This window comes from Desmodus rotundus, chromosome 1, assembly GCF_022682495.2.
Source record: "Desmodus rotundus isolate HL8 chromosome 1, HLdesRot8A.1, whole genome shotgun sequence".
Lineage (NCBI taxonomy): Eukaryota > Metazoa > Chordata > Mammalia > Chiroptera > Phyllostomidae > Desmodus > Desmodus rotundus.
This window is the reverse complement of record NC_071387.1, coordinates 107,733,159-107,757,542: the sequence shown is the minus strand read 5'-3', so window position 1 is coordinate 107,757,542 and position 24,384 is coordinate 107,733,159. Positions and strand designations below refer to the sequence as shown.

Genomic DNA, 24,384 nt, shown 5'->3' with positions numbered 1-24,384 from the left:
CGTTTGCACGCGCTTTCCCCTCTGCTAGGCACATTTCCCATCTCAGCTCTGCTGTTATTCTCAGAGGCCTTCCCTGCAGCATCTCCTCCTCCCCCTTCAGCCCTTTGACCACTGTCACATCACCCTGCTTTAGTTGCTTTGGTTTTCACTGTCCCAAATGGTCTTCTTTGTGTCCTTTTGATTCACACCCCCATTCCACATCCATTCATGGGGCAGGGACTCTGCCTTACCCACTGCTGAGTCCCAGAGCACAGTGAGGGTCTCGCCGTCAGGGGCACCTGACTGTTGAAAACACAGGTGGAAGACGTGGCATTTGGGCTGGGACTTGGAGGACGGAGGGCCAGGCCTTCCAAGGGTCGGAGGCTATCTCTCCACCCCAGAACTGCCACTGAACTCCATGCTCCCTCTCATCTGTAGGAAGGGGCACAATAATGGTTGTTTTGAGGTCCCACAGAGTTACTAATCGAGCAGGAAGCACTAAATAGTACTTTCTAAAGAGTCTCTCCGGGAAGGCTCCTGATACCCGAAACTACCCTGCTAGACGCAGTTCTAACCCCGGAGCCGCTGACTAGGAAAAAAAAGGTACAAATCGCATATGAATTTGAACGATGCATCCACTCCCCGGCAGTTAGCAGTATTAGGGTGTCCTGGGCACGCCATGGCCCCTTCAACGGCTCAGTCTGGCGGCCCAGGCCGAGGCTGACCGCGCGCTCGATTCTGGGACGGGCCCGCGCTCGGCTGAGCCGAGGGTCGCTACCACTTGTGCCTGTCCCTGGTCCCCCGTCCCCGCCCGGCCCGACGTGGCGCGTCGGACACCCCAGGCACCGACGCTCACAGGCGCAGCCAATGGCGGAGTCTCCCTGGCGGCGCGCGCGACCTCCCGCCGCCAGAGGGCGCTGCGAGGGCGCAGGGGAGCCGTCGCCGCCACCGTTCGCGAAGGGAAGCTGCGAGCGAGCGCCGGGGCAGCCGCCGCCACTACTGCTGCTGTTACACGTTCTCCTGCGTGCTGCTGCCGCCTCACCCGCCCGCTGGCCGGCGCGCCCACCTCCACAGGTAAGTGGGCACCGCCGGGGCGCCGCACCCCTACCATCTGCTTAGCCTGCGCGCCGCCCCTCCCCCACGCGGCGCCCCCGCCCGGCGCGCGCCCGCTGCCGCCTCGTGCTCGCGCGCGGCCGGTAACGGACCCCGGGCCGGGGAGGGGTGGTACGTACGGTGCCCTTAGGCAACACGGAGGGGGCCGCAGGCGATGGGTGCTCCGCCACAAAGGGCCCACGGGGGTGGGGAAGGTCCGGGCGCGCGCTCCCGCTCGGGCTACGGATTGTCGGGCGGATATGGGCGCGCGCGGGGTCCCCGGGGTTTCCTCCCCTTCCCTTCCCTTCTCATTCGGGGCGCTGGGGGGGCGCTCGGCCTGGAGCGCGGCCCCGGGAAGTGGGCGAAAAGGGCTGCTTCTCCCTTCCATCCCTGCCTGCATGCATTTCCGTTCGCCAGGTACCTCCTCTCTGGTTATTTAACCCCCCCCCCAATTTTTTTTTTTTCATTATTTGTGTTTGGTCCGGTCATCGTGGTTCCCCTAGTTCAGGATCTTGGATTTAGGGGCGGGAAGAATGCACGCCGAGTGCGTAGTTTATTTATTTCGGATTAATACCTTTTTTTTTTTTTTTTGCGCGGGACACAGATCGAGGAGGCGCGACTACTGGTTTCTTATCTTTATTGGGGAATGCGGATACTGCCCCGTTTTAGATGTCTTTAATCCACCCGTAAAGAATGAGGACCTGTCAGTTGCCATTAACGTGAATTTCCTGTTGGGGATGGTCATTGCAGGGGTGTGGTCAAGCTGAAAAGCGCTGGCTGGGCCCGAGGGAGTTGCGCCTGCGCCCTGATTGGGTCACTTTATCAGTAATTGGGTATTTTTTCTGTTCCCTCATGATTAGGAGTGAAAGAAGGTACCCGCCTTAAGGTATTTTAAGAGCAATGAACTGCTTGAACTGGACCTTCGCTGCGCAGGAAGGTGGCCACTGGAATATGGCCACTTGCAATGTGGCTAGATCAAATTCTGGTGAAAAAGACAACACACCTGAGTTTAAACACTGACTATGGGGGAAAACAAGAAAAACATTTCATTGATAATATTTTTATGCTTAAGTAATACACGTTGATAATATTTTGAATATATTGGGTTAGCTAAAGTATATTAAAAGTGTCACCAGCTTCCTTTTACTTTTGTTAATTTGGCTACTTGAAAATTTAAAATTAGGTATGTGGCTTGCATTATATTTCTGTTGGACAGAGCCAGTGAATGGGGGCAGGAGTGGCTGGGAGCCTGTGCCATTTGCTTATCCTGTCCTGCTTCTCTGATGGCAGGTGGACTCCTGTTCTATAGGTGCTCCAGGAACTCCCTGCCTTTTTCTTCTCTCCCTCAGGGGAATCGAACTGTTGTGCTGATTGCATAATGAGATCTTGCCCTAATATGCAGAATAATTCAAGTTAATGGGCAGAATTTTCTTGAAGATTTTTCTTGCTGTGTCTGCAGTGTACTGGAGTCTGGAAATAGGCATATAAGGGTCAACTCAGAACCAGATCATGAGTTATTGAGGCTGAATATTTTCAGTATTTTCATGTGTGTTCTGCTGAGAGAGAGAGCATGTTAATCTTCAGGGCCTCTGCCACCTAAATAAACTGGAGAGCTCATGCCTTCCTCCACGTTACTGTGACTTTTGCTTGGGGGCTGGCTCACCCTGCTCTGACCTTCCCATTCCTCAGATAGAGTCCACTTACACCCATAAAAATGGTGGCCGTCAACTGTATTATACCACAATCTTATATTTTTGATTGATTTTAAAACCTGCCGATTTGGGTGGGCTAAATCGATGCCGTACGTGGGAGAGAATGAGGATAGAATCTCGGCTCTAGGAATGGTGACAGTGACTGCTGGAAAGTTTTGCGCTTTTCCAGTAAAGGACTAGGTAGGAAGAAAAGATGTCTGTATCCTATTGCCTCACTCTAGAATGGGCTTTCTAGAATAAGTATGTGTGGAAACTTGTTTTCTAGTTTATATCTTAAAGTGTTTTGTTTTAATGAAAGTATTTCTCCAGAACTTTAGGATCGGAAGTAAAATTTGTTTCTCTGAAGTGTGAGATGTTTCTAAATCAAGAAAAAAAAAAACTTTGGATAATATTTTTAGAGAGGAGAAATATTAAAATATTAATCCAGAAGTTTAAAGGTTGATGCTTTTGATAAGACATGTTTTAATTCAGAGAGGCAGAGAGAGACAGACACACAAAGACTGACTTATTAGTTGAGGTGATATTCTTTGCCGTAAAGAAACAAGGTTACTTATCTTTACCAGGTTTTGTCCCAACAAATTTGCTTTTTAAATTTTGTTAGGAGTTTAGCAATGTGCTGTTTAGTTAATTAATATTCATTAATTTCACGTACCTTGTTTAGCCCCAGGAACCATGTACTGGAACAAATACGAGAGAGGCAGCAATTTTTCTATTTCAATAATAATAGTAAAAATTGAGCGTTTATATTTTAGAGCCTCCTGAATTTGGAGCAAGATATTAATTGGCCTTTGGGAAGACTTCATATGCAGTCCCTGGGCATGTCCCCGACAGTATGCATGACTCTCAGCAAACTATGTCTTAAAGACTTCACTTTTTTTGTTGATTCCTTCCATACAGAGTTGGTGTATGGGGTGAGATGTGCCCTGTGCCTTAGCAGGCTTGGGCACTGTAGGAGACCGTTGTCCCATGTATCTGACAGCTATTTCAAAATGAAAGTCTGGCGGGGGCGGGTGCAAAAAATATGAAATTACTTTTCTGATGTTGTTTAGCACAGCTTCTGTCATCACCTTTTCCTCTTCAGTGAAAGGGAAAAATTGTCTCATAAAGCATCCAGTAGGAGAGACAGAGTTTCAAGAAAGTGGCAGACCATCTGTAATGATGTTTCATTGCCTGGGTTTGTAGTCAGGAGGGTTATTTTGTATCCATATGCTTGTTTATAAGTGTTACCAGAGTGAGCTAATGACTACTTTTTATTTGTTTGCTTGCTTGTTTATGCCATTACGCAGAGGCTTGGGTCTGATGCAGACTGGTAATTACAATTTTCACTTGAAATTTAGGAATACCTTTTAAGGCAAAAATACAAGCACAGTTCTATGTTCTCTGGGGCACTTTCTCTGGTCCTGTGTTAGAACATCTTGTAAATAAGGCCCTATAATATTCTTCCTTGTATCTAAATACATTATGGTAAGGGCAGAGCAGATTTCCATGTAAAGATTTTCCCTGGAGTGGTATCCTGACTCACTGTGTCCACTGCATTCCTATGCAAACCCTCTGCTTTGTCTAAATTGCTTTAAATTATGTTCCTTGAACACGTACGACACTGTGTGTAAGGGCATATATTTATTTTGTTCCTCTTCAGAGGGTTTCAAGTGCCCACCTGTCAAAGCTGTATAGTCTTTGAGAGCCCAGCCCAGTGCCAACTCAGACATGTTCCTCCTCCTCCAGGCGACACTGGCTCTTACGTTGCAAGACTGTGGTGGGTGTGTTCAGGCTTGGAGCCAGCCTGTCTGGCGTTGAAGTCCGGCTCTGTCACTTGGTAGTTGTGTTATCCTGCACTGCTTGTGTCACTTCAGTTTCCTCGTGGGATCTATGTTTTAAGGTTATTATGAGGATTAAATGACTTAACACATGTAAAGCACTCAGAAGAGTGCTTGGCATGCAGTAAGCGCACCAAGTGTTAGCTCTGATTTCTGTCTGTGCCATTTGCTGCAGTTATATTTCACTTGGTGTCTTCTGTGAATGGGAGGTACTTTATAAAGTTATCATGGAAGGCCCTTCATGGGAATGGATACATTGTCCCAGTACCAGCTCTATACATTGTACTAGATTTTAGTCTAATGAGTTTTGCCTAACAGGCCCGAGTAAATACTTAAAGGAGTTAAAATGAATATCCAGGGTATTTTTTATTGTTACATAAAACTTCAGAATGGGTAACAATTTTAAAGTCAGCTGGTTCCAGAAAGATGATGCTCCAGCTTGCAGGAGTTTAGTTAGTTTAATGAAATTCATATATAATTGAATTTCTTGCTTTAAAATGTGCTGTTGAAAGCTTTCCCAGGTCTCTCCCCTCACACACCATTTCCTTTTCATTTAAAGAGAAGGGGGTGGGTCTGACTTGCTTTCGCCTGTGATCACTGCACTGCTTCAGGAGTCTTCTGGTTTTAGGTTTTTTTCTCTGTTTCTGTCTCTAGTTGGTTTACTCCCCAGCTTGTTCTTCTACAGTATTGGGGGCAGAATCCCCTATAGCAAGTTCTACTTCTGTCCAGTCATTTCCTCCCAAGCACCCCCCTTTCTTGAGCTTGCCTTTTTGTGAACAGTTTTTACCAGGTTTTAACTTGGGGACCTCTCAACTTTGCATTTATTTATTCCTCCGTTCAAGTATTCATTGACCTGGTCCCCGGCTATTGTGATACAATCAGGACTAAGAAAGGCAAGGTACCTCTTGAAGTGAGCAATGGGGCCAGAGTAGGATGTGGTGACAGTTTAAGGTGGTAAGGGAAGGCCTCTAAAGGTGACATTTAAGCTAAGACTGCAGGATGAATAGAAGCCAGCTCTGCAGACCTGGGAAGTGTGTTATGGGCAGAGGGAACAGCAAACACAATGGCCCAGAGCCCTCATTTTAGGAACACAGTGAAGGCCAGTCTGATAGGAGCTGAGTAAGTCAGTCTGGGTGAGGGTGGTGTGAAGAGTGTTCGTTCCCAGATCTGGTAGGTCGAGGTCAGGAATCTAGGTTTTCTTCTAAGTGCTTAGGCAAGCCATTGTAAGATTTTAGGCATGGCTGTAATAACCAATTTCTGTTTTTAAAAGAGCATTCCTTTTAGTTTAATGTAGGAAATGAATGGGGGAGGGGCAGCAGAGAGGCCTGGAGCTGACAGCAGAGGCTGAGAAAGGAGGATGTTGCGACATTCAGGACACTCAGATGAGACGGTGTGACTCAGGCAAGGAGGTCGTGAGTGGCCAGATTTGGGATGCCCTGCACCTATTTCCATGGTGTCACTGACAGGCTGTGCCAGTGGATTTTTTGGTTGTGGAATGTGAGAGAAAGAAGAGTGTAATGCCAGGTTTCTGGTTGGAGCAACTGGCCAGAAGGCGGTTTCATTCCTGACAAGGTTAAGATTGGGCAAAGGGTTAGGATTGGGAGGAGGGCAGAGGATTAGGGCCTTTCAAGTAGACATGCTGAATAAAAGTTACAAACAGACCCAGAATTTCCTATATGATAAAGGTGGCCTTGAACATATTGTAGAACAGAGGACCGTTTTGTAAATGAAGTTTGGGCAACTGGGTATCTATTTGCGGGGGGCACACTGTATCTCTACATCACTCCTTACATAAACTGGTGGATTGATTTTTTAAAAAATATATGTTTAATGAAAGAATACGAGTACTAGAAGAAAACATGGGTAATTATTTTATCATCTCAGGGTGGTGGCGGTGCTTCTGAGTATGTCGATCCAGAAGCCATAAAAGAAAATGTTGATAAATTCAGCTACTTAAAAATATAACTTCAAAAAGTATGATAATCAAAGTCAAAAGATTGGTATCAACTTGGGAAAATAATAGTAATATCACAGAATACTACTTGCCTCGACATATAAAGAGCTTCCATAAATAAGAACAGCTCAGCCTGGAAGAAGGATGGCAAAGGGTTTGAGCAAACAAAATTCACAGAAGAGGAAGAGGAAGTGCAGATGACTCTTAAATATGAAAAGGTGTTCAGCCTCACTGATGATGAAAAGACAGAACAAAACCCACCACACTGTCCCACTATGTCTCACCTCCTGGTTGACAAAGATGAAAACATTTGATAATTTCTGGTGAAGCTGTGAAGTGGCCACCCTCAAGCACTGTTTCTAGGTAGGGTCGTCTGGTATCACTTGGCACTAGCTGCCAAAATAAAGATATACATGTACCCTTTACCTTACAGAAAAAATTTAAGGATACACATATGTGAAATGTCCTGTGTGTCTGGTGAATTTCAAGATTGGAAACAACCAAAGTGTCTATCATTAGGGACCTGGTGAAGTTACGTTCCAGCCATATCCTGGAACAGGCTACGCGGCTGTTAAAGATGACGCCGCTTTCTAGGTACTGATACGGAATTACCTTCTAGATTAGGTACTCCATGAAAAAAGCAAGGTGCAGAACATGTTAGGAGCCCCAGGATGTATAAGAAAAATAACATAATGCATGGGCTATTTTTAACTTTTGTTTTGAATTAATTATAGACTTCCAGGAAATTGCAAAAATGTATAGTGTCCCGTGAGCCCTTCGTCTGCTTCCCCCAGTGGTGCCATCTTATATAACCAGTGTGCTAGGAAAGCTGGGAAATCAACACTGGTATAGCACTGTTAACCAGTGCAGACCTCACTCGGTCCTCACCAGTCTTCACATGCACTCGTGTGTGTGTGTGTGTGTGTGTGTGTGTGTGTGTGTGTGTGTGTGGTCTGTGTCTCTGCGCACTGTCCCATGCACAGACAGAGTCATGTAACCGCCACCACAGTCAAGATTCAGTACTGTTCCACAGCCTGTCTCTGTCAGGTCACAGAAGAGACTTGGTAACAGTGGTCGATTCCCCTCAGGAAGGGCGGATGGGTGGTTAAGTGGCAGGGTCGGGAGGAGACATTTCATTGTCATAATATTAAAATACTACTTGTAAAACAGGTTATGATGTCTACAAGACATCTAAGTACGACTGTCACATCAGTAGGGGGTGTCCAGCTCTGCCTGGGGATGGACTGTGGAGTGTGGTGGGCCCTAGATGAGGCTCTTCAACACCTGGGCAGTGTGGGCGGGCCCTGAGGGGAGAGTGGGGGGGGGGGAAGCAGGTCTGATGAAGCCCCAGGGCTCTTGCATTTAGAGGTCAGCTGGAGGTGGCATCCCAGTTTCAGGAAGGAAGCGGACACCTGTCATGTGCTGCTGAGTTTGAAAAAGAAAAGTAGCTGTGGGTTAACTTTATCAAATTCTTTCTTTAAAATTGACACCAGATTTTAACTTGATCCAAAAAATAAAGTGGTGTATAAGGCATAGATCTTTTTCTTTCTTCCAAAATGGGAGGTGGGGAGGCTTATTTCACAGATAAAACTAGTATGTGTTGAAAAAAATCAGACCATTGGTTGCCTGGGGCCGGGGGTGTGGCAGGGATGGGGCCAGTGGATGGGCTACGAAATAATGGTTTGTATTGTAATTGGGGTCTGGACTATGTGAGTGTCAAAACTTTCCTTAAAATTGGTGCATTTTACATTAAGAAACCAAAACAAATGTTGAACTCTAGGTTGTGATATGTATACTTTAGTGGTGAATTATAATTGATGAATTAAATATAACTCATTTTTCAATTTACCAAAATAATGTGGGTTGATGGAAGGGCAGAAGGGTGGTCAGGTGGATAAAGACAGCAGATGTGATCAGTATAGCAAAATACTAATGGTAGCCCTGGCCAGCGCGGCTCAGTGGGTTGGGCGATGTCCCACAAGTGAAGAGTCAAGGTTTGACTCCTGGTCAGGACACATGCCTGGGTTGTGTGTTTGGTCCCTGGGTGGGGTGGCTGCAAAAGGCAACTGATCCATGTCTCTCTCACATTGATGATTTTCTCTGCCCCCCCTCTAAAAATAAATAAAATCTTTTAACAATACTAATGGTAGAATATAGGTACCTTGTAGGTATATTGTGTGTGTTGTGAAAATTTTTTTAACTTTACCGTGAGTGTAAAAATTATCATAATAAAATTCGGGGGGGAAATTACAGAACATGTAAATATCACCTAATATTATGCTCCCAAACCTTTAAACATTAAAGGAGGCATATATATTTCATGCTATTAAGAGTCTGCATCTGATTTCCTCTTACTCATTTATTTGAGTTGTCAGCTCTTTGTCACCTACCCTTTGTCCCTAAGAGGTCCAGGTTCAAGGTTTTCCTGCACTTTCTGGGGCATTACCCAAGAGTCCCTTGTTAGCCAACAGATTTACTTTTTGAGTGAACCACCTGGGCTGGACAGAGGTGGGGAGAAAGGTATGCTATTCAACTGAAGGGAGGGGGCAACAGTTCTTATATTTGGTGTCTTTGCTTTTGTCCCAGCCCTTCGGGATTGACTGCCATGAACCCCAAGTGTGCTGCTCTGTCTGGGCGCCTTTGAACTCTCAGATTCTGACTCTGAGTTGGCCCTGCTTTAAATAAAATAGAAAAAAAAAACAAAAACAAATTTTGGTGGTCTTTAAAGTCATCTTTCCAAGGAAGGGTTCAGAGGCTACACAGGCTTTTTTTTTTTTTTAATACTTTATTTTTTTCCCAGATGTAGTTCAATAAATGTTTTGAAGGAATTCAGTGAAAAGACCGTGACCCACCTATTCCTGTGCTGCTATAGTCTTCTGTGATTCCATCTGGAGTTTTGTTTTCTTTTTTTAAACAAACAAAGAAACAAACAGAAAACAGGGCAGTTGCTCATATTGTGGGCAGTTGCTCCTTGCCTCTTCTTTTTTTCCCCCCAGCACCATCTATTCCCCGTTACCTTTTTGATAGATACTAAGTTGCAGTCTTATTCTCCTACAAATAGTGCCTCCTTAAATAACTTCGTACATCTAAGTATGAATTACATTTTTTTTTATCATGGGTCAGACCTGTGCAGTAGAACGGCAGAGCTAACCCCCATATTCCTCCCCATTGTCCCACAGGGACAGTTACCCATATTTTTGGCCTCCTTGTTTTATTTCTACCCATTCATCCCCTTTAGGCTAGACTATCTTAGACACAAATTCCAGAAATAATGCCATTTTACTTCAGTGTAACAGGCTTTTTAAACTTTTCATTTTGGAAAGTTCAAACTTACAAACTAGAGAGAGTATTTGAAAAAGCCTTGTATTCTCACTGGTTATGAGTGTTCTGCAGCTTCATCGCCACGCCAACCCCCTTTGTACCTGCGGGAGCATTTTAAAGCAGATTCCAGATGTCATATCCTTTCACATGCGAACACTTCAGTTAAGTACCAGCTTTTAAGTATGAAATTGAAATATTTAGAACGGACAGTTTTTTAAAGACAAAAAGAATTTGTACCAGTTGTCAACCTTTGGGGCATTCCAACCTTCATCCTCACCCCTAAACTTTGAAAAAGTAGACTTAAAGATAAAACTACATTGGTAAGCAATAATGAAACTAAAAAAACTTCAGCTATGTATTTGAAACATGGGTGCAATTTTCTGTCACGTGGGTCCAAATTCAGGGTTTTTATGGTAAGATGTCCTCTTAGGCTTAGATCTCAGTGGTTCTCATCCCAGGGTGACTTGCCTCACCCTCTCCCCCTCCCTCTTCCCCTCCCCCCCTGCCCCTCATGGTGACCTTAAACAGTATCTGGAAATATCTTTGGTTATCAAAAAGGGTGGGGGAAGGAGTGCTACTGGCATCTTGTGGGTGGAGACCAGGGATGCTGCTAATATCCTGCAGTGCACAGGACGGCCTGCATCCCTCCCCAGCTGCTGAGCTGGAGAAACCCTAATTTAGGACATTGGGAGATGCTCTTTTATCACAGATCCCTTCCCTGTGGTCCTCCTTTAACTTGCTGGGAACTGCCTACTATTAGTGGGGTTAGATACTAACAACAATGACACGTGTTGACATTTGCCAATGTTACATGGAAGGTAAACTTTTAACCTTCCAGAAAATTCCAGTTGAAGTAAATTTATTTAGAGCATTTATTTTATCAGTTGTGTCAACAAGGATTATTTCAGAAGTTTTTGTAACAAAATAAGTGTAAGGGTTTAGAGTGTGCTCACAAGGAAGTCAGCCTCCCTCGGACGCAAGCGGATGTGAAACCTTTCACTTCTGGAGAGCGTCCAGAAGCAGAACAAGGCCGGACTGTTCTAGTGGCAGCCTACGGGTATGAACGGGAAGGGAAGCAACAAAACCTGAAGTTGGAGGAGAAGAGGAAAGGAGGGAGGAGAGAAATAACTTTTTCATGGAGATTATTTTGGAGGAGGCTTCAAAATCTGCATGGCTGTTTAACCTAAAGGAACATGAAAATGTTATGCTGTGTGAGTTGGACATTAGGGGCCACACGGATAACTCAGAGATGGTTCTTGGCTTTGGGGACCCAAGAGTCAAGTCAGCATAGATGGACGTGTCCACAACGGGTTGTATAACAAGACCTCAAATGATGGGTGTTTCAGCTGGGGTCCTGCAGCCCGGCTGCCTGATGTAATTTTGTGTGTTCTTTCTTTTCAGGTTGCTCACTTAGAAAGTGAATGTGTGGGATAACATGTCCAGTGTGTCCGAGGAGAGAAGAAAAAGGCAGCAGAACATTAAGGAAGGGCTACAGTTTATACAGTAAGAGCTTAAGTAATGCCTGTGTTCTCATCCCCTACTAACTTTTAAAATTTTCTTTCTCTTTTTTTAAATTTTTACCCAAGGATACGTTCACTGACCTTAGGGAGGGAGAGGGGTGGGCAGAGGGAGGAGAGAGAGAGAAACGTGGATTGGCTGCTCCCCTCCCCCCTCCCTGCATGCACCCTGACGGGGATCTAACTGGCAACCCAGGGGTGCACCCTGACTGGAAACCGAACCCACAGCCTTTTTGGTGCATGGCACGGCGCTCCAACCAACTGAGTCACACAGTCAGGGCCTGACTCTTTTATGTGGCTATACATTTTGCAGAGATTAAGAACTCTTTAGTCATATATCATAAATCCCACTAATTTGGGTTAGAAATTGTTATTTTGTTCCAGCAGTAATTTTTGCTTTTGTGCATTTGATTTCTTTGTGTTCCAAAGTGGATCACACTGTCACTGATTTCTGGGCCAAGACCTTTTAGGATCCCTGAGAATGTTAGACTGAAGAATTTGAACCTAATCTCACGAGAACGATTCTGATGAATGAAAATGAACATCTGTCAACACATAAGGCTTTTGTGATCAGACGTTTCTCTTGAGAAGCTCAGTCTCTAACTGACCTTTGTAAGGCATGTCATAACCAGCCAGTTGTGGCTTGGGTGGATGTGTCCATGAAGAAGTCCCCTGTTCTTCCTGGGGAGGAGACAGTCTTCTTATACTATAGGTATTGAATCAAATAGGATTAGTGGTTCTGTACTATTTTAAAACATTTTTGGCAAGTGAAGAATTAGGCCTTTTCATAGCAGTAGATTTGAGAAGAAAATGTACGTAGTCAAGAAAAGACAAAGAAATAATTTTAGGTTTTTTTCATGACTGCAGTTACATGTGAATAATGGTAGTAGAGAAGTAGGTCTTTAAAATGTGCTTGAACCAGCAGTAAGCTAATAAGACCCTCATGCTTAAAATGCCTTCTGGATGAATAAATTCTGACAAGAGCCTGATAATTAAAATTACTTTGTTTCTTCTTAGGTCACCGCTGTCATATCCAGGAACACAGGAACAATATGCGGTAATGACTCTGGGAAGGTCGGCTTGAAGGCTCTTCAGTAGCCTGTGAACTATAAATATCTAGCAAGGGTTGGCGAACTGTGGCCTTGTTGACCAAATCTGGCCCACTGTTTGTTTTTGGAACACAGCCTCACGCACTTGTTCATGTGTAATCCGTGACTACTTTCACAAGATAAGGCAGCAGGGACAAGATACCATATGGCCCACGAAGCCTAAAATATTTAGCATGTGGGCATTTGTAGAGAAAGTATGCTGACCCTCATATATAGGATAACATTGGCTTTTTTGACATACTTGACAGTTGTCCCATATTTTCTTTGTTAGTATAGCTTTGAATTAATATATCTTTTGAGCCCCTTGAAAATTAGTTTTAGTCTACCTCTCATTTCATTGAAATTAAGTGGGACAGAATATGTTGAGAAAGAGAGTGCAGAGACTCTTCTGCTTTTATTTAAGAGAAGTTCTAACAATAGTATAGGGTGACTGAATAGTAAGAGCCAGTGATGAATCTGCTAGTTGTCAGAGCACATAACTAGCAGATTCATCACTGGGAGAGCGCAGTACTGGGTCTTGGAATACCCAGTCTTTGTCTCTACAATTAGTTCACCTGTGGTTTTGTGTTTCTCAGGGTTTCGATGCTTCCAGTTGTCGCTTCTTTGTCTCAGTCTCTCCCTTCCTCTCCCATATTTCAGTCTATCTTCTTCCCTCTTCCTTTCATCCCTCTCTCCAAACAGATGCAGAATCATAAAGTATTATGGCTATAATCACCCGGAATAATCCATTCATTTGATAATTGATTTTATAGTCCTTACATTTAAATTGGACCTGGGGTCCAAAGAGGTTAAATGACATGTCACAAGTCACATCAGTTGTTAAAGATTGATTTGTTCAGTTTTCTTTGCTGCTTTTTTTAGCTTTGACATGAATTCATGAAAGGAGACAGAAGACTAGAATGTTTATTGGATCTTGTGATAACAAAGGACTTCTCAAATGCTAAAGCAGTGAGAGAAATCACAAAGGAATCTTAAAAACTTTTCTACCTACCTACATATTATTCATACTTAATAAGAAGAAGGTTTCACATCCCTCTCCCTCTACAGCAGTAAGTGACCTGAGAAAACAGGTCATAAAAAAAGAAATATAAACGGTCCATAAAAATGTGAGCAAGTTCAACATCACTGGTAATCAAAGACACAAAAGAAGAAAGGGAGCCATTTTCCACCTATAAATTGGTAGAGATTTTGGGTGCAGACACACAGGTACACGCGCGCTACTCAGCGTTGGCGGGGGTGCTCTGGAGGGCACCACCGAGTGTTCGATGTCGTTGCCCTTTTGGAAGCCAGTTTAAAAATACTAGTCAGAAGCCTTAACGTGCTCATTCTGTTTGACCTAGAGTTTCCACATCTAGGAATTTGTCCCAAGCACAGAGTTGGAGATGTGGACAATTACTTACAGGGTGCTTTTGCTGCGTTTTTCTTAGTAACTAAAAATGTCTCCTGAAAAAGCAAGCAGGACGAAACCTGCACTGAGACTGCAGTGACAGGGACCCAGTTGCACCATTTCCTAACACCAGTGCTCGTGACTCTGTCAGATTATTTCTTCTGGAACTTTAGGTACAAAAATTAAGGTTTGCTTATACCCCAGCTTGTTCCTTAAATGGTTTCAGGTGGTAACTCTTTTTTTAGGTATACTTACGTGCTCTTGTGAGAAATCTTTTTAATGAAGGAAATGATGTTTATCGAGAACGTGATTGGAACAGCTCGATAAGCCAGTACACGGAAGCTTTGAATATAGCTGATTATGCAAAGTCTGAAGAAATTTTAATCCCTAAAGAAATCATTGAAAAATTATATATAAATCGTATTGCCTGCTATTCTAATATGGTGAGTTGTGGATTTTGAAACTGTGTTTCAACATAGTCCATTAATAAGTCAATTTTCTAATTTAAGGGTTTTTTTAAGACAGGTTTTCTTTTATTTAGGATTTTATCTATCTTGTTTTTAGAGAGAGAGAAAGGGAGGAAGAGAGGGAGAGAAACATCAATGTGTGGCTGCCTCTCACGCGCCCCCTACTGGATACTTGGCCTGCAGCACAGGCATGTGCCCTGACTGGCAATCGAACTGGTGACCCTTTGGTTTGCAGGCCGGCACTCAATCCACAGCCACACCAGCCAGGGCTAATTTCAGTTTTAAATACAAATATTAACTGCTTTTAGAGTTGCCTGAAACTTTCAAAAAATCAGCTTTGGACAAATGTTTAGGGATTTTAGAAGTAATTTGTTTCTTAGTTAATGATCCTTAGAGATTCCCACTTGAGTAAGGCTTCGGGAAGGGTGGTGTTTATTTAAAAAAACGAACAAAACAGCCTAGGGAGACAAAATACAAGTGTTCAGAGATGAGTGTGTCTGTCAGATATTTGTGTTGACAATTCACTTAGTCAAGATTCAGCCATCTTAGGAGCTTTTTTTAAGCACAAAAAGAAGTTAGCCTTCAAAAGAATTAACACAAGGTTTCACATATCTACACCTAAAAATTAATGTTTTGATGTGCTTATAATTTTCACTATGGACATTGAGTAAACAGCCATGAAAATAAGAAAGGTACCCATGTTGTTACCTGGTTTTTTTGTTAATGAGCATTCATTGCTAATTTATTTTGTTTGTTACAAAATGTGTTCCTTTCTCATCATGTAGCTGTTTGGAAGTTATATTTCCATTTGGCATTTTAATGAGACCCACCAAGGGGTAACTGCAGATGGGAGGAGAACAGGACAGGAGAGCGATACCTGCAGGCATCCGTGATGTCTAGAAAGTTTTGTTTCTTGACAATCTGGGGCCTTAATGGCCAGACGTTAACATTTGTCTGATCTGGGTGGTGGGTACATGGGTATTTAAGATATTCTTTCTCCTGTTGTGTATTTGAAATTTCATAATGCAAGTAATTTTAAGGAAATAATACTGCTAACCTTGAGTTTAAGAGGGTAATAGCCTGGGGTCTTATGTGTTTGCATTTACAGGAAGACATCAGTGCAGGGAATGAATTGTTTGATTGCTAACTTTATTTGGTCTTACACACTAGGGTTTCCTCGATAAAATTGTAGAAGACTGTGATAAAGTCCTCAGTTTAAATGCCAGTAACTGCAAAGCTCTGTATCGGAAATCTAAGGCTCTAAGTGACTTGAGAAGATACAAAGAGGCTTATGATGCAGTAGCAAAATGCTCCTTAGCAGTGCCTCAGGTATGGGATTTGTGTTTTCATTCATTTGTTTACATCAGGGCCATTTTATTACTTCCTTGTGGATATATGGCATTTAAAGAGTTACATTTTACAGCCATCCACCAACTTGCCTCACTTGGGACTAACTGCTCATGAAGCAAGTGTCTTGACAGAATATAAGTTATAATTTACAGTTATATAACTTATGTAAGTTATATAGGCAAAAGTTTTGCCTATTCACAGTTAATAAATATAACTCTCCATTAATTGTATATTGTCACTTGTTTCAGGATGAACATGTAATAAAACTAACTCAAGAACTAGCTCAGAAATTGGGATTTAAAATAAGAAAAGCATATGTTAGAGCTGAGGTAAGCTGGCGTTCTCTCCATCAGGTGTTTTCATTTTATTTTGTAATTTGGAGACAGTTCTGTTTTTAAGTTTGCATCTTTGTTTTCTTTCAGCTGTCATTAAAATCAGTTCCTGGGGATGGGGCTACCAAGGTAAAGTTATTACTTCAATAAGAATCATAATTTAAAAAGAAGAAAAGATAGGCATGTTAGCAGTTTTGCTTTTAATATTTATAGTTTGTGTCTATTTTTGAGATTTTTTTATTTCTCAAACACATAATTGACCAGAGCTTCCTGTCCTGTAAAAAGAGAACAGGCAACTTAAATAATATCTTTTATTCTTAACCAGCATTTCCTGAAGCCTGATGGAGCATTTTCCAGGGTTTTAAGAGATGTTAGGTTTTGTAAGAAAAAGTGGTTTAAGGCCATATACTGATTTTGGGAGTCACTGGGATAAACTAAATTAACAAGTTGTTTTTTCAAAAGTTAAGTCGTCTTGGAGCTGTTAAGGTGCTAGTGGCCACTGTGAGTTGGGGAGGGGTGGGTAGATGAGTACCTGTGGAACTGGTACGGCCCTGACCCTTTGAGAATTACTGGTCCATGAGAAACAAGTGGTGGTGCTGACGGACTAGCACTATTTAACTGCACATATTAGAAACATTTACATACTCCATTTGTTTCATGGATCTCAATTGGAAGGGAGTCGCATTTCTGTGAAAATCTGCACTGGTTTCTTACACTGAGTTTTACAGATTGTTTTACAGTTTGGAATCCTGAAAATACTATGATTCATTATTTGGTTTAATTTCTAGGCTTTAAACTGTTCTGTGGAAGATATCGAGCCAGGTATGTTTTTCCCTGTCATTTTAATCTGAAAAGTACCAGTTTTAGACATTATATATACTACCATTGTCAAATAAGGTTACTGTGTGGTATTTTGAAAACCACCTTTGTGCTTATATGGATGTGCCGGCAAATGACTGAGAACGCTGACATCAGTAAGCAGTCACTGAATACCCGCTGTGGCCTCAGCACCATCCATAGCTCTGCCCAAAAGGGGCCCATGCATTTTGAGAAAGAAGAAAATGTTTTCTGAAATGAATATATCTATTACTGGGTAAAACAAATTATTTTTAGAATTACTTTTACTCTTTTATTTCAATTGTTTTTGTTGTATTTTCTTGTTTTTGTAATTGCTTTCATATCCTCACTTAGCTCTTTATATTCACTATTTTTGTTTATTAACATTAGTAGTATGTACATACACTGAACAGGAGTACATTTCTATCCCTGTTACAGATTTATTAACTCCAAGGCAAGAAGCAGTTCCTGGTGTTTCTGTACCTGCACCCAGTTTTTCTCACCAAGTTGGAAGTGAGCTGGCCTCAGTTCCAGTTATGCCCTTAACTTCTGTTCTGCCACTGCCAGTGGAAGAGAGCCCTCTGCCATCCACAGTGTTGGCAAATGGAGGCAAGATCCCCTTCTCCATGCCGGAAGCTTTTTTAGATGATGGAGACATGGTCCTTGGCGATGAAATAGACGACCTCCTTGATTCTGCACCTGAAACTAATGAAACTGCTATGGTAAAGTTTAGCATTACTTCTTTGGAAGGCAAGCTCAATTTAAAAAATAGCAATATAACCTGTTAGTTATTTTCAGTGTTGCTTGTAGGCTGAACTTTGGGTTTCTTATGTTGAAAATTAGTTTTATCTTTTTTTGGTAGTAACTGGCTAATTTGGTCATTTTTGAAATAAAAAAGAAACATACTCTCTAGTAATTAGCCAATTCTTCTTCAACTCCTCTTGGAATCACACATATAGAAAGGGTAAATAGGCATTTGACATATAAGAAAAAATAAGTTTCATAAAGAACTTCTTACTCCTCAGTTGTTTTTAAAACGTAGGCTTGAAAAGAAATAACCTCTATAGCCTAGGCTCCTCTACTGAGCCTTGATTTTGATTTCAGCTTTGTTATGTAACATATTTACCTGGTGTAATGATTTGTTTTTATATGCTAATGTTAAAAGCAGCTTAGCCAACTTGGACCTGAGTGTCATGAATTGTCATCAGATCTTTTATGTTTTTTTTCTAGCCGTCAGCTTTAGTCAGAGGACCCCTTCCGACAGCCAGTGTCACCCCTGCCATACCCTTTTCGGCATCTCTGTTGGGCACCTTGCCCATTGGTGCGAGGTATGCCCCTCCACCCTCCTTCTCCGAGTTGTATCCACCTTTGACCTCATCCTTAGAAGAAGATTTCTGTTCTTCTTTAAATTCATTTTCAATGAGTGAATCCAAACGAGGTAAGAACTGAGCCATTTGTGTAAACAATTGCAGTTCATTTTCTAAAATGATAATTTATGGTTGGCAATTATTTAACCCTAGAGAGTTGGTACTTGAGTTATTTTCATTGTAGCTGAAAAAATAAAAACAAAACCTTTAATTTTAAGTTCACCTTGACTTAAATGTGCCATTCTGGAGATCAAGAAGCAAAGGAGAATAGGAATATACATGGCACTGTTTTGTTTTGTTTTGTTTTTTAAATAGGATAGTTTATTAAGCTGGGGTGTCTGTTCTTTCAGGGGGTGAAATGACTTTTAACATTTTCTCCAAGAAAGGTGTACCCCACCTTAAATGGTCTTAAAGACAGGTTATCCTTTTAAATTCTGAAATGAGCGAATACTTATTTAAAACTAATTTAAGATCAATGTTCAGGATGATAATAATTAGATCTACTTTAGGCTGCACCCATTCTGCTCAGGAACCTATGCCTTAGTTTTACAGGGGTTGATGAGTTTTTGGTAATGACTCCTATTTCTGTAATTGTCATGTGTCTGAAGCATTTTTGCACGGTTAAAGGGACGAAAATCAAAATAATTGATTTAAACAGTGACAACGGAAGAAACTAAACTTTGTGGGAGACAGGATGGAAAGGAGAAAATAATTGAGTGGTAGATTAAGAAAAAGAAAGTAATTGAACCTTATTAATTTTCTTAATGTTATGTGAGTTCTTCATATTTTCAAAGGAGAGGCTCTTTTCCCACTGAATATGAATTATTTCTTAGTCTTTTTTTTTTTTTTTAAATAGTCTCACTTGGGAGGCCCTGCCTTAGCTTCTACCTCTAAGGTAAAGAAGCTAAGGTAAAAATCTAAATAGATTTTTATTTAATTTTTTTTTCTAAGGGTTTTTTGATGTCCTTGGTTTCTAGAGGAAAGGAAAACCTCCAGAGCCCTCTTTGAATGTCAGTCCTGAGCAAGAAATCTCCTAGGTATTGGGATGGAAAGTAACATGGGGAGCCATAGTCAGCTACTAAGCCCTAATGTTCTTATTACATGATTAGAATGAAAAGGTCTGTTGAAGTTTTTTTATTATTTTAGATCTGTCCACCTCAACTTCTAGAGAGGGAACATCGCTTAACAACAGTAATTCTTCCCTTTTACTTGTAAGTGCCACTTCCTCTTTTGTAAATACATCAGTTAATTTGAAAATAGGTCTTTTACTTAAGTAACTGAGTTATTTGAGTGTCTATGATAGTCTCCCTGAAATTGTGTCTGTGCCGTGGGAAATAGTGTTAGGATAAGACTCTTCTGGAACGTCCAGCAATAAATGCTGTATGTTTAAGACTGGATCTGCCATAACAGATTAATCACTATTGCAGACAGTGTTTAAGAGACTTTAGCACAGAGTAAACAACACCAGGAAATACAGCTGACCCTTCAACCACATGGGTTTGAACTGTGAGGGTCCATTTATGTGCGTATTTTTTTCAATAAATACCTGTGCCGTTTCTGAACTGAGGTTGGGAGCCCGCGGATGTGGAGGGCTGGTTGCATGCACCTGTGCCATTTTAGATATCAACTTGAACATTCTCAGATTTGGGCATTCACAGGGGTCCTGGAACCAGTCCCCTGAGGATACCACTAGACATTTGAAGTGTTTGGGGAGTCAAAAGTTATATGCAGATTTTTGACTGCATGGGGGTCAGCCCTCTAATTCCCATGTTGTTCAAGGGTCAATTGTATAAGATCAGGGAATGTAAAATGTGTTTGCTATGAAACAACAATTATCTATTACATGTAAGAACTCATGGAGCGTCAGAAAAGTGGGGGAGGGGTGTAGAGACCCAAAGACAGGAAAACATACAAAGAAACAGTTTTTAAATAAGAGCTCATTAGGGACAGAATAGTAACAACTTCAGTCTGTGAAAAATGTCTTATTTTTCAGAAGAATTTGTTTCCTGCTTTAGTTATAGTGCAATCAGTATTTGTTGGCTGTTTTTTGTTTTTTTATTCTCCTTGCAGATGAATGGACCAGGAAGTTTGTTTACTTCAGAGAGTTTCCTGGGAATTTCAAGTCACCCTAGAAATGACTTTGGAAACTTTTTTGGAAGTGCAGTAACAAAACCACCTTCATCAGTGACCCTGAGACATCCCCTTGAAGGAACCCATGAATTGCGACAAGCTTGCCAGATCTGTTTTGTAAAATCAGGTCAGGACCAATACAAAGTAGTGGACAGTATTGAACTGGTAACCTGAGAGTTCTTAGTAATTTGCAAATATATGTGGCAAACACCAGCTATGGTGACTTTTTCAATCCCTGTTTGAATTCTTTCTAAACAAGCCACAGCTATTGATTTGGGGCCTTTGGAATCTAATTAAGTCTCTGGTCTTATTTGATACGATTTTATTTAAAGAACTGAATGGAATGAAATACCTGATTTTGAAAGCTTATTGAGATATTTATGAAATTGTTTATGTTCTAAATATATGTTGAAGAACTTGGTCATTTTCAAATACAGCAAAAACTAGACAAAAATATAAGACTAGTATATGATACAATGTTTATGGAAATTAGAGTACTTTCTGTTGGTTTGTTTCTTATCTTTACTCCTAAATTAAGTGATTTATTCTGAATTTATTCTCAGCTGAAATACAATTTATTCCCCAATTCATTTTCTTCTTAGTTGCATATTTAATAGTGTTCTTTACAAGCCATCAGAATTCCTCTCCTAAAAGTTAAATTGGTATATTTGGGAGAACTGGTGTTGACTGGAACTTCGTGTTGTCTAACAAATGGCATAAAATGCAAAATTAGTAGCTTGTTTACATTTTGGGGTTGCAGAAATGGGATTTTTGTAGGAATTTGGTAATCAATGAATCTGCCCACATCTGCCTGTAAATATGCCTATAAAATGAAATGATACTTTTTGTGCATATGAGCAATCCTTTTTACATCTTTTTCAGGCCCTAAGTTAATGGATTTCACTTACCTTGCTAATATAGATCATAAATGTAAGAAAGATATTTTAATTGGTAGGATAAAGAATGTTGAAGATAAATCATGGAAAAAAATACGCCCAAGACCAACAAAAACAAATTATGAAGGACCTTATTATATATGTAAAGGTATGTACTGTAAGTATGTCATTAGTGCACATTACATGCATGATAAATGATGTGCTGTGTTTAATTTAATGGTTCTAGGATTATTGTCACTAAAAATGTATAGGTAGAGTTAGTGGTAAGTTCCTTGAGTTGAGAAATTAATATTTTTAATATTATTTTTATCTTGGTTTTAAACTTCTCGTGTGGTATGTATTTTGTAGTTGTTTATGGAAACAGCACTTTGACTAGGTTTTAAACAGAGACCACCTCAGACTTGTAAGTGCTGTGACTGTGTCTATACCGAATCAGAGCACTGAACTAATAAGCCTTTGAAAATACTGTACTTCAAGCTGCTTTGTCGAGAACTTAGTATTTTTATTTTGTTAAGCCACTTTATCTGAACAAACTTGAATGTTTTTTAATGATTCTTAAGGACTAGACCAAAGGGGTTTTTTTTTCCTGTCTGGAAAAAAAATTTATACTGTGGCACTTGTTTTTTTTTTTAAGCGTTAATACCATCTCTGGCTATAAACATAGGTATCACTGTTTGAAGCCCTCCATGTATTGTTATAAAAATTCAGATGATGCCCTAAACATGTTTAATATTCATTGGCTTTGAAAAACCAATGGTCCATGTTGTAAATGACTTTTAATTCTCTGTCCTTATAGATGTAGCTGCTGAGGAGGAATGTAGATATTCAGGCCACTGCACATTTGCTTATTGCCAAGAAGAGATAGATGTCTGGACACTGGAACGGAAAGGGGCGTTCAGTAGAGAGGCTTTCTTTGGTGGCAATGGAAAGGTCAACCTTACTGTATTCAAACTTCTGCAAGAGCATCTTGGAGAATTTATATTCCTTTGTGAGGTGCTGTCTCCACACCTTGTTTTCTGCTGTAACATTGGTGATAGTTTCTGACTTGCAAGCCCAGAACTATAAAGTACTTAGTATAGGTCCTGCTATATGATAAAGCACTCACTTGGCAATGGTAGCTCCTACTGTTATCCAAGAGATAATAATGCATGTTAGCTGGTATAAGCATATAAGTATGTAATAATATTGAAACTCAGAAATATTCAGGGTACAAAAGTTACATTTTATATTATATTTTTGTAATAATTTTTCTTCTCTGTTCCAGAAATGTTTTGATCATAAGCCTAGAATGATCAGTAAAAGAAATAAAGATAATTCTACTTCTTGTTCTCACCCGGTTACAAAGCATGAGTTTCAAGACAATAAGTATGTTGGTAGTTTCTAATTTTTATAGTGACAAAATAGATTATTTTCTGAGCTCCAAATAAAACCAGACTGTTACCTGCCCAGGCATTCCCCCCTTTCCTTTTGTTGAAAGACAATTACTATTTAAAAATGTCTGTTAGTAGATTTTGCTGGGAGTTTTTTAGTGAATTATTAAATTAATTATTTAATACCAAAAAGCATTATTGATTTTTAGCTGCTCATGACATAGATCTAGGTGTTTCATGATTTAATGTGTAATTACCCTTCCCCCAATTAACCCATTAATTGCATATAGTGATTTATTTTTTCTGATAAAGATTTAAAATGTATTTTTAGCCTAAACTTGACATTGTATGTATATTTTCTAAAATTTATGGCACACCAATATCAAAATGTCACTCCATTTTCATTTTAGGTGCCTTGTCCACATTTTGCGAGAGACAACAGTAAAATACTCCAAAATACGTCCTTTTAATGATCAGTGTCACCTTGATTTATGTCGACATGAGGTTCGATATGGCTGTTTAAGGGAAGATGAGTGTTTCTATGCTCACAGTCTTGTAGAATTGAAAGTCTGGATATTGCAAAATGAAACAGGTAGTTGTGTGTATGTGATTGAGACGTGTCTCAAGGGCAGTCAGGGTTTGATGAAGCAGTCTTTGAGCCCCTTCTCCATCACCTTGATGTGGCAACCCTGTTGATTTTGCCCGGAGCTTTAAACTGCAGTCACTTCTCATTTTTAGAGTGGCCTGTTTTTAGTATGGTCCCATCTAATTAACTGCTGGCACAAGTTCGTGCATGTAATATGGTTTTGTGAGGAAGATTTCTCGGAAAGCAACAAGAGCTCTATTTCTAAATATTCTGGTTTTTACTTTTAGAGAGAGGTGAAGGGAGGGAGAAGGAGAGAGAGAGAGAGAGGTGAAGGAAGGGAGAAAGAGAGAGAGAAGCATAATGTGTGGTTGCCTCCTGAGCACCCCCACTGGAGACCTGGCCCACAATCCAGGCATGTGCCTTGACTGGGAATTGAACCGGCAACCCTTGGTTCTCAGGCCAGCACTCAATCCACTGAGCCACACCAGCCAGGGCTAAATATTCCGTTTTGAAAAAGAGTCACGTGATGTTCATTCCTCCTGACAGTAGATTACACTGTGTGGGAATAATTAGGGAATTGAGTCTGACTGTGACCTGACTGGTAGACTGTTACTACATAGAGGACCTAATGGAAGGCTTGTACATTTCCCAGGTATCTCACATGATGCTATTGCTCAAGAATCTAAACGATATTGGCAAAATTTGGAAGCAAATGTACCTGGAGCCCAGGTATTTTTTCTCGTATACTTTTCGCATTTGGGATCTTTCTGCAATGGCCTAATGGGTGTTAGTTGTTGGTAGAGGCTGTTCATATTTGCAGTCCACTACTTTCTTATTATCTGCTGAGTTGAGGAATTCTTAATGTGAAAAAAAATTCTGAATTTTAGTTGATCATCATAAAAATTAGGCATCCCATAATACCTATCAAGAATATAGGACACAATTTTCTTACTCAGCCTAATTGACAGAACAATTGGGATCTTGGGCTTTGGGGATTCTTACTATTATGCAAAAGAGTAATTTTAAGTCTTCATAGTTAATATTAATTGGTATAAGTATATAATGTATAAGGGTGTAATCATACTGAAACTAAGAAATTTTAGAGATCAAAAGTTATATACTGTATTATATAAGGGAGGTAGGTTGTGTTTGTCATTTTTC

At 40.8% G+C, this 24,384-nt stretch overlaps 1 protein-coding gene across 4 annotated transcripts in view; it reads left to right on the top strand.

Moving 5' to 3' along the window:
• The first annotated feature begins 911 nt into the window (after positions 1–911).
• Positions 912–24,384, top strand: part of ZC3H7A (zinc finger CCCH-type containing 7A) — a 32,457-nt gene continuing 8,984 nt past the window's right edge. The window contains exons 1-17 of one of the 4 annotated variants that reach the window (XM_053929243.2): positions 912–1,053; positions 11,277–11,378; positions 12,410–12,449; positions 14,134–14,331; positions 15,526–15,684; positions 15,954–16,034; positions 16,128–16,166; positions 16,826–16,859; positions 17,313–17,596; positions 18,105–18,312; positions 19,388–19,452; positions 20,312–20,498; positions 21,254–21,415; positions 22,064–22,260; positions 22,532–22,632; positions 23,048–23,229; positions 23,876–23,952. In XM_053929243.2, coding sequence (XP_053785218.1) covers positions 11,311–11,378; positions 12,410–12,449; positions 14,134–14,331; positions 15,526–15,684; positions 15,954–16,034; positions 16,128–16,166; positions 16,826–16,859; positions 17,313–17,596; positions 18,105–18,312; positions 19,388–19,452; positions 20,312–20,498; positions 21,254–21,415; positions 22,064–22,260; positions 22,532–22,632; positions 23,048–23,229; positions 23,876–23,952 — 2,082 coding nt within the window. In that variant the 5' untranslated portion in view covers positions 912–1,053; positions 11,277–11,310. Of the gene's footprint in view, positions 1,054–1,178; positions 1,204–1,261; positions 1,489–11,276; positions 11,379–12,409; positions 12,467–14,133; positions 14,332–15,525; positions 15,685–15,953; positions 16,035–16,127; positions 16,167–16,825; positions 16,860–17,312; positions 17,597–18,104; positions 18,313–19,387; positions 19,453–20,311; positions 20,499–21,253; positions 21,416–22,063; positions 22,261–22,531; positions 22,633–23,047; positions 23,230–23,875; positions 23,953–24,384 lie in introns of those variants that run through there. The other 3 variants (XM_045204467.2, XM_045204466.3, XM_045204468.3) reach the window with 3 other exon arrangements.